We start from the raw sequence: 12,702 nt of genomic DNA, 5'->3' as shown, positions 1-12,702 counted from the left end.
GCAGAGTTTCGCTCTTGTTACCCAGACTGGAGTGCAATGGCGCGATCTCGGCTCACCGCAACCTCCGCCTCCTGGGTTCAGGCAATTCTCCTGCCTCAGCCTCCTGAGTAGCTGGGATTACAGGCACGAGCCACCATGCCCAGCTAATTTTTTGTATTTTTAGTAGAGACGGGGTTTCACCATGTTGACCAGGATGGTCTCGATCTCTCGACCTCATGATCCACCCGCCTCAGCCTCCCAAAGTGCTGGGATTACAGGCTTGAGCCACCGCGCCCGGCAGGAGAATCTCTTTAACCCGGAAGGCGGAGGTTGCAGTAAGCTGAGATCTTTTTTTTTTTTTTTTTTGAGACGGAGTTTCGCCCTTGTTACCCAGGCTGGAGTGCAATGGCGCGATCTCGGCTCACCGCAACCTCCGCCTCCTGGGTTCAGGCAATTCTCCTGCCTCAGCCTCCTGAGTAGCTGGGATTACAGGCATGTGCCACCATGCCCAGCTAATTTTTTGCACTTTTAGTAGAGACGGGGTTTCACCATGTTGACCAGGATGGTCTCGATCTTTCGACCTCGTGATCCACCCGCCTCGGCCTCCCAAAGTACTGGGATTACAGGCTTGAGCCACCGCGCCCGGCAATCTTACCACTGCCCTCCAACCTGGGCAGCAGAGCGAGACTGTCCCAAAATAATAATAATAATAATAACAACAACAACAACAACAAACAACAACAAAACAACCTGTTTTCTCATCATAACCTATGAACATAATCCCCTTTTTACTTCTTTATTATTAGAGATGGGGTGTTCCTTTGTTGCCCAGGCTAGAGTGCAGTGGCACAATCATAGCTCACAGCAGCCTCCAAACTCAGGGGCTCAAGTGATCCTCCTGCCAGATCCTCCCAAGTAGCTAGGACTACAAGGCCCACACCACCACGCCCAATTAATTAACTAATTTTTTTTTTTTTTTTTTTTTTTTTGTAGAGCCAAGGTCTTGCTTTGTCACCCTGGCTAGTCCCGAACTCTGGGCTCAAGTGATCCTCCTACCTTGCCCTCTCAAAGTGCTGGGATTACAGGTGTGAGCCACCTCAGCAGGCCTGAACATAAGTTCCTAGAAATTCACATTGCCCAGTCTAAGTGTATATATATTTATATTCCTTTTCTTCCCTTAGAGATCATATACTTAATAAGCCCTTAAACAATTTCGGTTATTGTAGAGTGCTTTTTTCCCAATGCTTTGCAGTTTTTAATATAGTTTAATATCATGCAGGCAAGTCCCCTTTTCTTTATTTTTTAAAATCCTGGTTATCCCTACTAATTTCCTGTTTCAAATGAACTTTAAGATCATTTAGTTTTAATGCCAAAATATGTCATTGGATGTTTTATTGGAACTCCATTAATTGGATTTACATTTGGGAGGGATTGCTGGGTTGGTCTATTTTAGTCTTCCCAGCCAGAAATATAACACTTCTCTTTCTTCAAGCTTTGTTTTGTGCAATTCCATTTTGTGTGTGTGTGTGTGCAATTCCTTTTCTTTCTTTCTTCTTTTTCTTTCTCTTTCTTCCTTCCTTTCTTTCTTTTCCTCCCTCCCCTCTCCCCTCTCCCTTCTCCCCTTTGGATGGAGCTTTGTTCTTTTGCCTAGGCTGGAGCACAGTGGTGAGATCTCTGCTCAGTGCAACCTCCACCTCCTGGGTTCAAGCAATTCTCCTGCCTCAGCCTCCTGAATAGCTGGGATTACAGATGCCCGCTACCACGCCCGGCTAATTTTTGTATTTTTAGTAGAGATGGAGTTTCACCATGTTGGCCAGGCTGGTCTCAAACTCCTGACCTCAGGTGATCCACCCACCTTGGCCTCCCAAAGTGCTGAGATTGCAGGCGTGAGCCACTGTGCTGGCTGCAATTTTCTTCATACCATGCCACCACTGTATAATTTATTATTTTAAATTGTTTGTCACTTCCATGTGTGGGATATTTTCCCCATTTTCCTTTCCGATTAATTAGTGCTGAGATTTGGCTTTCCAATGAGGCTGGTAGTAAGACAATTGGAGCTTGGAGCTGGGAAGCTGAAATCTGCGAGATTCCTTGAACGACATTGTCACATTTGCTTCTGTTTCTGGTGCAACAGAGGAAGTGTAAAACCCTTTGCCCTCACAATTCCCAGGAAACGGCCTGGAGGCTATCTTCTTAGCTTCTCGGAATAGCTGGGTAGTCTGAGATCTGCTCATCTTTGTAGGAGTGCCCTAATAACTATTAGCTCCCTTGCCCGATCACTTATAACTCTCAGGCAACAAAAACTCAAGTATATCTATAGCTCATTTATTTAGTTTCACTTCTGGTTTCACTTCTAGTTTCACTTCCAGTGCCTTACTCATGTTTTAAAGCCATATTGGGGCTCCAAGCCAATTATTTTCTCCAAGCTGTTATTTAATCCATAAACTGGTGATAATACTTAACCTACCAATTTCAGTGAGCTATTTAAAAAAAAAACCACTAACTTTGTTTTTTGTTGTTGTTGTTATTGGTGGCGGTGGCTGTGGTGGTGGTGGTATTTTTGAGACAGGGTCTCATCCTGTTGCCCAGGCTGGATGGAGTCAGCGGCAGAGTCATGGCTCGCTGCAGCCTCAACCTCCCAGGCTCAATCAATTCTCCCTCTTCAGGCTCCAGAGTAGCTGGGACTAGAGGCAGGCACCACCACACCCAGCTAATTTTTGTATTTTTTTGTAGAGACAGGGTTTTACCATGTTGCCTAGGCTAGTCTCAAACTCAGGCTCGGGCGATCCTCTAGCCTCACAAAGTGCTAGGATTATAGGTTTGAGCCATCACACCCGACCCTAACTTTATTTTAAATACTTTGAAAACTGGTTCCATGACCTTGTGATTATTTGAATGCAACCTCCCTAAATTGCAGCATCTTCACCTGTTTGTTTTTTCAAGACAGGGTCTCCCTCTGTTTCCCAGGCTGGAGTGCAGTGGTATCATCATAGCTCACTCCAACCTCGACCTCCCAAGCTCAAGCAATTCTCCCATCTCAGCCTCCTGAGTAGCTGGGGCTACAGATGTGTACCACAACGTTCAGCTAATTTTTGTATTTTTAGTAGAGATGAGTCTCGCTGTGTTGCTGACACTGGTCTCTAACTCCTGGCCTCAAGCAGTCCTTCCACCTCTACCTCTCAAAATGTTGGGATTACAAGCATGAACTACTGTACCCAGTCAGTATCTTCATCTGTTAAATGAAAATACCCATGGAGAGCTGGAGGTTCCAAAGCACTTAGGATGTAGTAGGTGAGAGATCTATTGTCATCATTAGTATCATCATTCATTACTGAACTCCATTGGCTTTAGTTGCAAATAAAGCAAACACTGCTTTTAAAGAAAATACAATGGTTTACATGCAATACAAATTTATTCCTCAATCACCTAACAGTCCATGACAGATGTTCCAGGTCTGTGGGCAGCTCTCTTCCAAGTGATGATCCAGAGACCCAGGACCCTTCTTAGGGCTCCACTACCCCTAGGCCTGCTTCACCCTGAGCATTCAGCCCGCAAAGGGAGAGCTTGTGGAGGTGGCAAAGCTGCCCCAGTCCAAAGTAGAGCCAGTCACATGCAGTCACACCCCATTGGTGAGAACTAGTCATATGGCCACATCATGCTGCAAGGAAGGCTAGGAGATGTAGTCCTGGCTATACCAGCTCTTCTCAGCTATAAGTGTATTATTATGGAAGGGCAGAACAGATTTTGGTGGGCAGCAAACCATCTCTATCTTGCATTAAAATGGTGGGGAGACCTCCTCAGGCATTTAAATCACAGATCCCTTTGATTCTTTCTTAGCCAAGTAGTGAATATGCAGGAAATTTGGGGATTTCACCAAATTCCATTCATTTCTTCTAGGTATGGAAAATTTGAAGCATATCATCACCTTTGGCCAGGTCATCTACAAACGGTGTGAAGAGATGAAATACTGCAAGAAACAGTGCCAGCGCCTGGGCAACCGTGTCCTTGGCCTGGTCGAGTCTCTGGAGATGCTCCAGGACCAAGGAAAGAGGAAGGTGCCCTCTGAGAAGTTAAACACAGCCATGAACCGCTTCAAGGTTGCCCTAGAGGAGGCTAATGAGGAGATAGAAAAGTTCAGCAATAAATCCAATATCGGGAGGTTTTTAACAACAAGCCAGGACAAAATACTCTTCAAAGACGTCAACGAGAAACTGAATGATGTCTGGAAGGACCTATCGCTGTTACTTCAGGTTGAGCAACACCTATCTGTTTCACACATAAGCCAAGGAGCGTCCTGGGCACAGGAAGATCAGCAGGATGCAGCTGAAGACAGGCGAGCCTTCCAGATGCTGAGAAGGGGCAAGTTGGGTTTTTGGTGGGGAGTGGAAGTACAGCCGAACGCATTTTAGTCTCACTTTAATTCACTAAAGGAGCAGCAAGGATGAAGTTTGAGCGGTTGTAATACACTTGTAGCTCAAAACCCCTAACATTCTTTGGCCCAGATATATGGTGGGGGCTGGTGAAATTTGGGCAAGCGAGCGTTGGGGAGGAATTTTGTTTTGCTTTGTTTTTTGAGATAGGGCCTCTATCATATCGGCTGGAGGACAGTGACACGATCATAGCTCAGTGCAGCCTCAGGCTCAAGTGATCCTCCCACCTCAGCCTCCTGAGTAGCTGAGTATATAGGTGTACCCACCACTGTGCCCAACTCATTTTCATTTTATTTTTTGTAAGATAGGGAGTTTTGCTATGTTGCCCAGGCTGGTGTAAAACTCCTGGCCTCAAGTGATCCTCTTGCCTCAGCCTTCCAAGTGCTGGGATTACAGGCACCCAAGAGGTCAAGGCTGTGGTGAGCCATGATTATTCCACTGCACTGAAGCCTGGGCAACAGAGCGAAATCCTGTCTCCAAAAACAAAGGGCATGGAAGCCAGCATGAGACGTAAATCTTCCTCCTTGACCTCAGGGTGCCCTGTTTCCCTTTTTGAGGACATGAGACCTTCCGTACTAAAACTGGGAAAGTCTAATGGAAAAAGTATAGACAAACCGATAATCTCATCCATTGTCAGTAGAAGGATATTTGTGCAACCTTTATCAAAATGTGAGATACAGGCCGGGCGCGGTGGCTCAAGCCTGTAATCCCAGCACTTTGGGAGGCCGAGGCGGGTGGATCACGAGGTCAAGAGATCAAGACCATCCTGGTCAACATGGTGAAACCCCGTCTCTACTAAAAATACAAAAAAATTAGCTGGGCATGGTGGCTCGTGCCTGTAATCCCAGTTACTCAGGAGGCTGAGACAGGAGAATTGCCTGAACCCAGGGGGCGGAGGTTGCGGTGAGCCGAGATCGCGCCATTGCACTCCAGCCTGGGTAACAAGAGCAAAACTCCGTCTCAAAAAAAAAAAAAAAAAAAAAAAAAAATGTGAGATACAATCACACAATCTGCCAATTTCTTGAATACCCTTCTGGAAATTTAAGTATAAATATTTTATTGTTGTCACACAATCAGCATCATACCAAATACGTTGTTCTATTTCTTCTTTTCTCATTAAATAATCTCAAATATCCTCCCATGTAAATATCCATAGAGTTGGCCGGGCACGGTGGCTCACGCCTGTAATCCCAGCACTTTGGGAGGACAAGGCGGGCAGATCATGAGGTCAGGAGATCAAGACTATCCTGACTAACATGGTGAAACCCTGCCTCTACTAAAAATACACAAAAAAATTATCTGGGCATGGTAGCACATGCCTGTAATCCCAGCTACTCGAGAGGCTGAGACAGAAGAATCCCTTGAACCTGGAAGGTGGAGGTTGCAGTAAGCTGAGATCGCACCACTGCACTCCAGCCTGGACAACAGCAAGACTCCGTCTCAAAAAAGAAAAAAAAAATCCGTAGAGTTCTATAGCTTGTTTTCCTACTTGGCATCTACCTTACTGTTTTGTTTTGTTTTATTATCATACCAGCAGCATACAAATACAAATACATACAAAAACAGCACTAGCTGGGTGCGGTGGCTCAAGCCTGTAATCCCAGCACTTTGGGAGGCCGAGGCGGGTGGATCATGAGGTCAAGAGATCGAGACCATCCTGGTCAACATGGTGAAACCCCGTCTCTACTAAAAATACTAAAAATTAGCTGGGCATGGTGGCGCGTGCCTATAATCCTAGCTACTCAGGAGGCTGTGGCAGGAGAATTGCCTGAACCTAGGAGGCGGAGGCGGAGGTTGTGGTGAGCCGAGATCGTGCCATTGCACTCCAGCCTGGGTAACAAGAGCGAAACTCCGTCTCAAAAAAAAAAAAAAAAAAAAAAAAAGCACTATATATATACCCATCATTTTTTCCGATTTTTCAGTGATAAAACATACATAACGTAAAATTTACCATTTCAACCATTTTAAGATGTCAATTCAGTGGCATCAAGTATATTCAGATGGTTCTGAAATAGTCACCACTATCACCAGAAATTTTTTTTTCTTTTTTTCTTTCTTTCTTTCTTTTTTTTTTTGAGACAGAGTTTCGCTCTTGTTACCCAAGCTGGAGTGCAATGGCATGATCTCGGCTCACCGTGACCTCCGCCTCCTAGGTTCAGGCAATTCTCCTGCCTCAGCCTCCTGAGTAGCTGGGATTATAGGCACACACCACCATGCCCAGCTAATTTTTTTTATTTTTAGTAGAGACGGGGTTTCACCATGTTGATGAGGATGGTCTCGATCTCTTGACCTCGTGATCCACCCGCCTCGGCCTCCCAAAGTGCTGGGATTACAGGCTTGAGCCACCGCGCCCGGCCCTGTTTTTTTTCTTTTTTTGAAACAGAGACTCACTCTATTGCCCAGGCTGGAGTGCAGTGGTATGATCTTGGCTCACTGCAACCTCTGCTTCCTGGGTTCAAGCAATTCTTGTGTCTCAGCCACTCAAGTAGCTGGGATTACAGGCGTGTGCCATCATGCCCAACTAATTTTTGTATTTTTAGTAGAGATGGGGTTTCACCATGTTGGCCAGGCTGGTCTTGAACTCCTGACCTCAAGTGATCTGCCTGCCTCAGCCTCCCAAAGTGCTAGGATTACAGGCATGAGCCACCATGCCCAGCCTATTTCAAGATATCTTTATGAGAAATTCCCACAACTGGAATTACTAGGTATAATCACTGCGTCGAAGACTAGAGGCATTTCAAATGTTGGTAGAAGTTGCACAAATATCACTCCTACCAACAATTCATGAGGTTATCTGTTTCTCTATAGTTTTCCCATAAGAGACTTTCTCACTTTTAGTACTCAAGGTTTCATTTCCCCAGAACTCCTTAGTCCTGGGCAGACAGGGATGACTGACCACTGTAAATAGTGTGTTATAAATTTTCACACATTTCTGAGTATATAAGTTATGATAAGTTCAATTATGCTGTGGTTTAAAAAGCAACAGCAACTCAGTGTTCTAAAGAAACAAGTTTACGTTGGGTGTGGTGGCCCACGCCTGTAATCCCAGCACTTTGGGACACCAAGGTGGGAGGATCACCTGAGGTCAGGAGTTCGAGACCAGCCTGACCAACATGGAGAAACCCCATCTCTACTAAAAATACAAAATTAGCTGGGCATGGTGGCGCATGCCCCTAATCCCAGCTACTCAGGAGACTGAAGCAGGAGAATTACTTGAACACAAGAGGCAGAGGTTGCAGTGAGCTGAGACTGTGCCATTGCACTCCAGCCTGAGTGATACCTAAAAAAAAAGAAAAGAAACAAGTTTCCCTTCCCACAGCAGGCAGCGTGGGAGCTCTCTCGCTCCTTTCTCTCTCTGCCTAATAAATTGCTCTCTGCTAAAAAAAAGAAAGAGAGAGAGAGAGAGAGAGAGAGAGAAAGAAAGAAAGAAAGAAAAAAGAAAGGAAAGAAAGAAAGAAGGAAGGAAGGAAGAAAGGAAGAAAAGAAAAGAAACAAGTTTATTTCTCATTCAGGCAAAGTCCAGGCGACTCTCCAAGGTGAATGTCCTCCTTCCAAGATACTTTCAATAGTATAGCACTTTGGTGTAGACACAAACTTTCCTCACTTCCAAAGCAGCCAGGTTGGAACCTTGTGCAGAGTCAATTAAATGCTCCCTCTGGGAAGTGACAGACATCTTTTTCCTTCATTTCTTAGCCAAAGCAAGTCACCCAGCCAGCTTTAATGCATTTCCTATGTGTTTAGAAGTAGAAATCTGAATATTGGTGATCAATAGTAATCCCTAGCCGGGTGCGGTGGCTCAAGCCTGTAATCCCAGCACTTTGGGAGGCTGAGGCGGGTGGATCACGAGGTCGAGAGATCGAGACCATCCTGGTCAACATGGTGAAACCCCGTCTCTACTAAAAATACAAAAAACTAGCTGGGCGTGGTGGCGCGTGCCTGTAACCCCAGCTACTTAGGAGGCTGAGGCAGGAGAATTGCCTGAGCCCAGGAGGCGGAGGTTGCGGTGAGCCGAGATCGCGCCATTGCACTCCAGCCTGGGTAACAAAGAGCGAAACTCCGTCTCAAAAAAAAAAAAAAAAAAAAAATAGTAATCCCTACTATAATGACTATGATAAGTAAAAAATGATATCTCAACAGTTTTAATTAGCATTTTTGTTTTGATTAGCATGTGATTTTAATTTCTCTTTTTGAATATTCACTGCCCTTTTTTCCTGCAGATAATGAAAACATAGAAGCTTCATTGAAACGATTGGAAAAGGACATGAAAGAAATCAAGGAAACTTTGAGGCAGTGTAAGTTATCATGTGCCCTGCTGTTTCTGATGGCCCTCAAACTAGAAGTCATCAGTTTAGTGGGACCCCAGCCTCCTCCTACCCCTGCGTTCGTCCTTTTTCTGTGCTGGATGGCTGGAAGCAGCCCACAGGTTTGGGGATCCATTCATGGCTAGCTCCGCTTCTGTCCATGGAATAACATCTGGAGGGAGCTTCTTGACCAGTAAGATATCTTCTAACACCTGTCAAAGTGCTTAAAAACGTCTATGAATAGCACCAAAGCTTCAGTTCAGTTGCTGAATTTCCAAGAAAAAATTCAAATCCATTTTTAAATGCCCATTCATTCATTATGCAGCAAAACTATGAGTATCTGCTTTATGCCAGAAGCCTTGCAAAGAGAAAACTAAGATGCAGAGGACACTGCCTTCCAGGAGCTCATGGGGTGGAGGAGGGACGTGGAAAGACAGTGAACACACAACAGCAAGGTTACTGAGCTTGAATTGTGTCCCTAACTAGTAGATCTGAAGTGACTAAACCAGATGCCAGATGCTCAAGTGAAAAGCTCTGGGGAACAGGAATAGAGAGACTTCCAGGATGAGGGAGATGGGTCTGGATGAGGGTTAAGTCTGGAGGGACAGGCCGGATTTGAAGAGGAGGGAAAGGAGGTGCGTGACACCTTCTGTTAAGTGTCCAGCTATGTCTCTACCGGTCACTCAGAGGCACTGGAGCCACTTCTCTGGGCTGAGTCCATCAGAAGCCCCAGCCAGGACCAGCTCTGGTTTATGGTGAGGGCTTCCCACTATATCACAAAGATGCCACCTCCCTTAGTGTCCCTTCCTCTGCTCATTGACTCTTTTGTCTTCCTTCCTCCTGGGGCTGAGGTCAGATTCACCACGAAAACGCATGCAGGAGACCCCGCAAGAGCAAGTCAAGGAGATCAAGAAGGAGCAGCTTTCAGGATCCCCGTGGACTCTGCTAAGCCAAAATAAAGTCAGCACACTTTATAAAGGAGAATACCACAGAGCTCCAGTAGCCATAAAAGTATTCAACAAACCCCAGGCTGGCAGCATTGGGTGAGTTGTTTTATGTGGTTCTCTTGTGCATACCAATACTTACTCTCTATAACTCTCCAAAGAGAAAGGTGTATTATCTCCATTTTTAGATGAGGAAGCCTGGACCCCAAAGGGTTAAATGACGTGCTCTCCACTATTCTATTACGGAGCAGGGTCTTGACAAATATATCTTTCCACCTCGGTCCTAGAGTCTTCTTTATTCGCGTACATGTATTTTTTAAAAACTTCCCTTTTAACTCTCTTTCCCAGTGGCCCATCCCCTCACCAAACAGTAATTCTAGTGTGTTTTGTTTGTGTGTGTTCTTGTAAAATATATGTATCCATGTTCACAACTGATAGAGTTATGTGTATGTTGCCTCCTTTCCTCACTTTTCTCACTCAACATCCTGGAACATGTTCCATACTTGGAGTCCTTAATTTCTGTCTGCCATCCATGGTGAAGATCCACATTTTGCCAATTTTTTTTTTTTTTTTTTTTTTTTTTGAGACAAGGCCACACTCTGTTATCCAGGCTGGAGTGCACTAGAGTGCAGTGGTGAGATCATAGCTCATTGCAGCCTCGACCTCCTGGGCTCCAGCAATCCTCACACCTCAGCCTCCCAAGTAGCTGGGACTGCAGATGTGCACCACCACACCCAGCCAATTTTTAAATTTTTTGTAGAGACAGGGTCCCACTGTGCTGCCCAGGCTGGTCTGGAACTCCTAGGCTCAAGCACCTCCTGCCTTAGCTTCCCAAAGAGATGGGATAACAGGCATGAGCCATACATTTTGTCTTTTTTTTTTTTCTGGTAATGGAACCTGGTCAACTTCCAACTTTTCCCCACCAAAAAAAAATGCCATGCTAAGTGTCCCTTTAGGGACCTGTATGAGAAGTCTTTGGGATCTAGCACCAGGAGAGGAAATGAGGGACCATAGGATATGTGTATGTTAAGTGACTAAGTACTACCAGGCTTCTTCAGAATAGAGTGTCTATGGCTACACTTCCATGAGCAACCTCACCAACCCTTAGTGTTATCCTGCTTTCTAACTATTTTGATCCTTATAGTTGTAAAGTGATCAATATCTTATAGTTATTTTAACTTGCATTTCTGTTTTTAACTAAAGAATTCAAACTCTTATTTACATGCTTTAGCTATTTGGGTTTTCTCTTCCATAAATTGCCTGTTCATATCCTCTGCCCATTTTTCCCTCACGATTACTGCTTTTGTCTTGTCTGTAGATCTTTGTATATTTTGGAAATCAAGCATTTGTCAGCTTTAGATATTGCAAGCTTTTTATTTGTGTTCTGGAGGTGTGCTTAACCACCTCTAGATCTTAACAGCATTCTATATTTTCTTCTCTTAATTTTCGTTCTTTTATATTTAGGTTTTAATCCTACTGGAATCCACCTTTGGATGTGATATTATATAGGGTCAAATTTAATTTTTAGTCACATAGTCAGTTTCCCCTGTTCCATCTATTAAGTGGTCTGTCTTTTCCCTGTTGCTGTGTGGTACCATATTTATTGTATATTAAGTTTTTATGTAGACATGGATCTGACTCTGATCTCTCTAATCTGTCCCACTGATCAATTTGTCTGATTTTGTACCAATAACACATTGCTACTGTTTTTCTCATATGACTTTGCAGTAAGTTTCAAAATATGGTAAAGAATTTCCTCCTCTTGATTCTTCTTTTTCAGGTTGACTTAGCTAAATAAATATCAAAGAAAGTTTTATCACAGTTCTCAAAATACGCATCAAGATTTTGATTGAGACTGTATTTTTAACAGCTTTATTGAGATATATTTTATATACCATAAGATTTACCTATTTAAGATGTACAATTTAATGGCTTTAAATATATTTACAGGCCGGGCACAGTGGCTCATGCCTGTAATCCCAGCGCTTTGGGAGGCTGAGGTGGGCGGATCACCTGCGGTCAGGAGTTCAAGACCAGCCTGGCCAACATGGTTAAGCCCCGTCTCTATTAAAAAATACAAAAATTATCTGGGTGTGGTGGCAGGTACCTGTAATCCCAGCTACTTGGGAGGCTGAGGCAGGAGAATCACTTGAACCCGGGAGGTAGAAGTTGCAGTAGCCAAGATTATGCCATTCCACTACAGCCTGGGCAACAAGAGTGACTCCATCTCAAAAAACAAACAAATTCTTTCAACAATATTTTAGGCACAGAATTTTCAGGGTAAGACTTGTAATTTTTTTGTAAATTTATTCCTAAGTATTTTATTATATTTTTGCTATTGGAAATAAAAATTTTTTAATTTAATCTTTTGACTGTTAATTGCTATCAGATAGAAATACAGTTGACTTTTGCAGGCTCTGAACCTTCCCTGATTCTCTGACAGACCTTGGACAAGCCCCCTTTACGCTTTGAGTCAAAGAGTAAATGAACAGACTGGATTGAGTTGGTGGTTCCAGTGATCCTCTTTAATAATTTACCTGCCTATATTCCTTAAGGCCCACGTTTTGGAAGGAATTTTGATTATAATATTTCACTTAATAAATATCCTTATTTTTATTTTATTTTATTTTATTGTTTTGAGAGGGAATTTCGCTCTTGTTGCCCAGTCTGGAATGCAATGGCACAATCTCGGCTCCCTGCAACCTCCACCTCCTGGGTTTAAGCGATTCTCCTGCCTCAGTCTCCAGAGTAGCTGGGATTACAGGCATGCGCCACCATGCCCAGCTAATTTTGTATTTTTAGTAGAGGCAAGGTTTCTCCCTGGTGGTCAGTCTGGTCTCGAACTTCCAACCTAAGGTGATCTGCCTGTCTCAGCCTCCCACAGTGCTGTATGTGGCTTATCCTTATTATTATTATTATTATTTTTTTTTTTTTTTTTTTTTTTTGAGATGGAGTTTCGCTCTTGTTACCCAGGCTGGAGTGCAATGGCACGATCTTGGCTCACCGCAACCTCCGCCTCCTGGGTTCAGGCAATTCTCCTGCCTCAGC

At 44.1% G+C, this 12,702-nt stretch overlaps 1 protein-coding gene across 5 annotated transcripts in view; it reads left to right on the top strand.

Moving 5' to 3' along the window:
• Positions 1-12,702, top strand: part of MLKL (mixed lineage kinase domain like pseudokinase) — a 28,091-nt gene that overhangs the window by 1,224 nt on the left and 14,165 nt on the right. For 3 of the 5 annotated variants that reach the window (XR_012519325.1, XM_010350627.3, XM_010350626.3), the window contains exons 3-5: positions 3,877-4,338; positions 8,627-8,701; positions 9,567-9,753. Coding sequence is in view for 4 of the 5 variants with exons in the window: in XM_010350627.3 (XP_010348929.1) it covers positions 3,879-4,338; positions 8,627-8,701; positions 9,567-9,753 (722 nt within the window). In the remaining variant the exon portion in view is untranslated. Of the gene's footprint in view, positions 1-3,083; positions 3,271-3,876; positions 4,339-8,626; positions 8,702-9,566; positions 9,754-12,702 lie in introns of all 5 variants that reach the window. The other 2 variants (XM_074406338.1, XM_074406336.1) reach the window with 2 other exon arrangements.

Source organism: Saimiri boliviensis, chromosome 1 (assembly GCF_048565385.1).
Source record: "Saimiri boliviensis isolate mSaiBol1 chromosome 1, mSaiBol1.pri, whole genome shotgun sequence".
Taxonomy (NCBI): domain Eukaryota; kingdom Metazoa; phylum Chordata; class Mammalia; order Primates; family Cebidae; genus Saimiri; species Saimiri boliviensis.
This window is presented reverse-complemented; position numbering and strand designations above follow the sequence as displayed.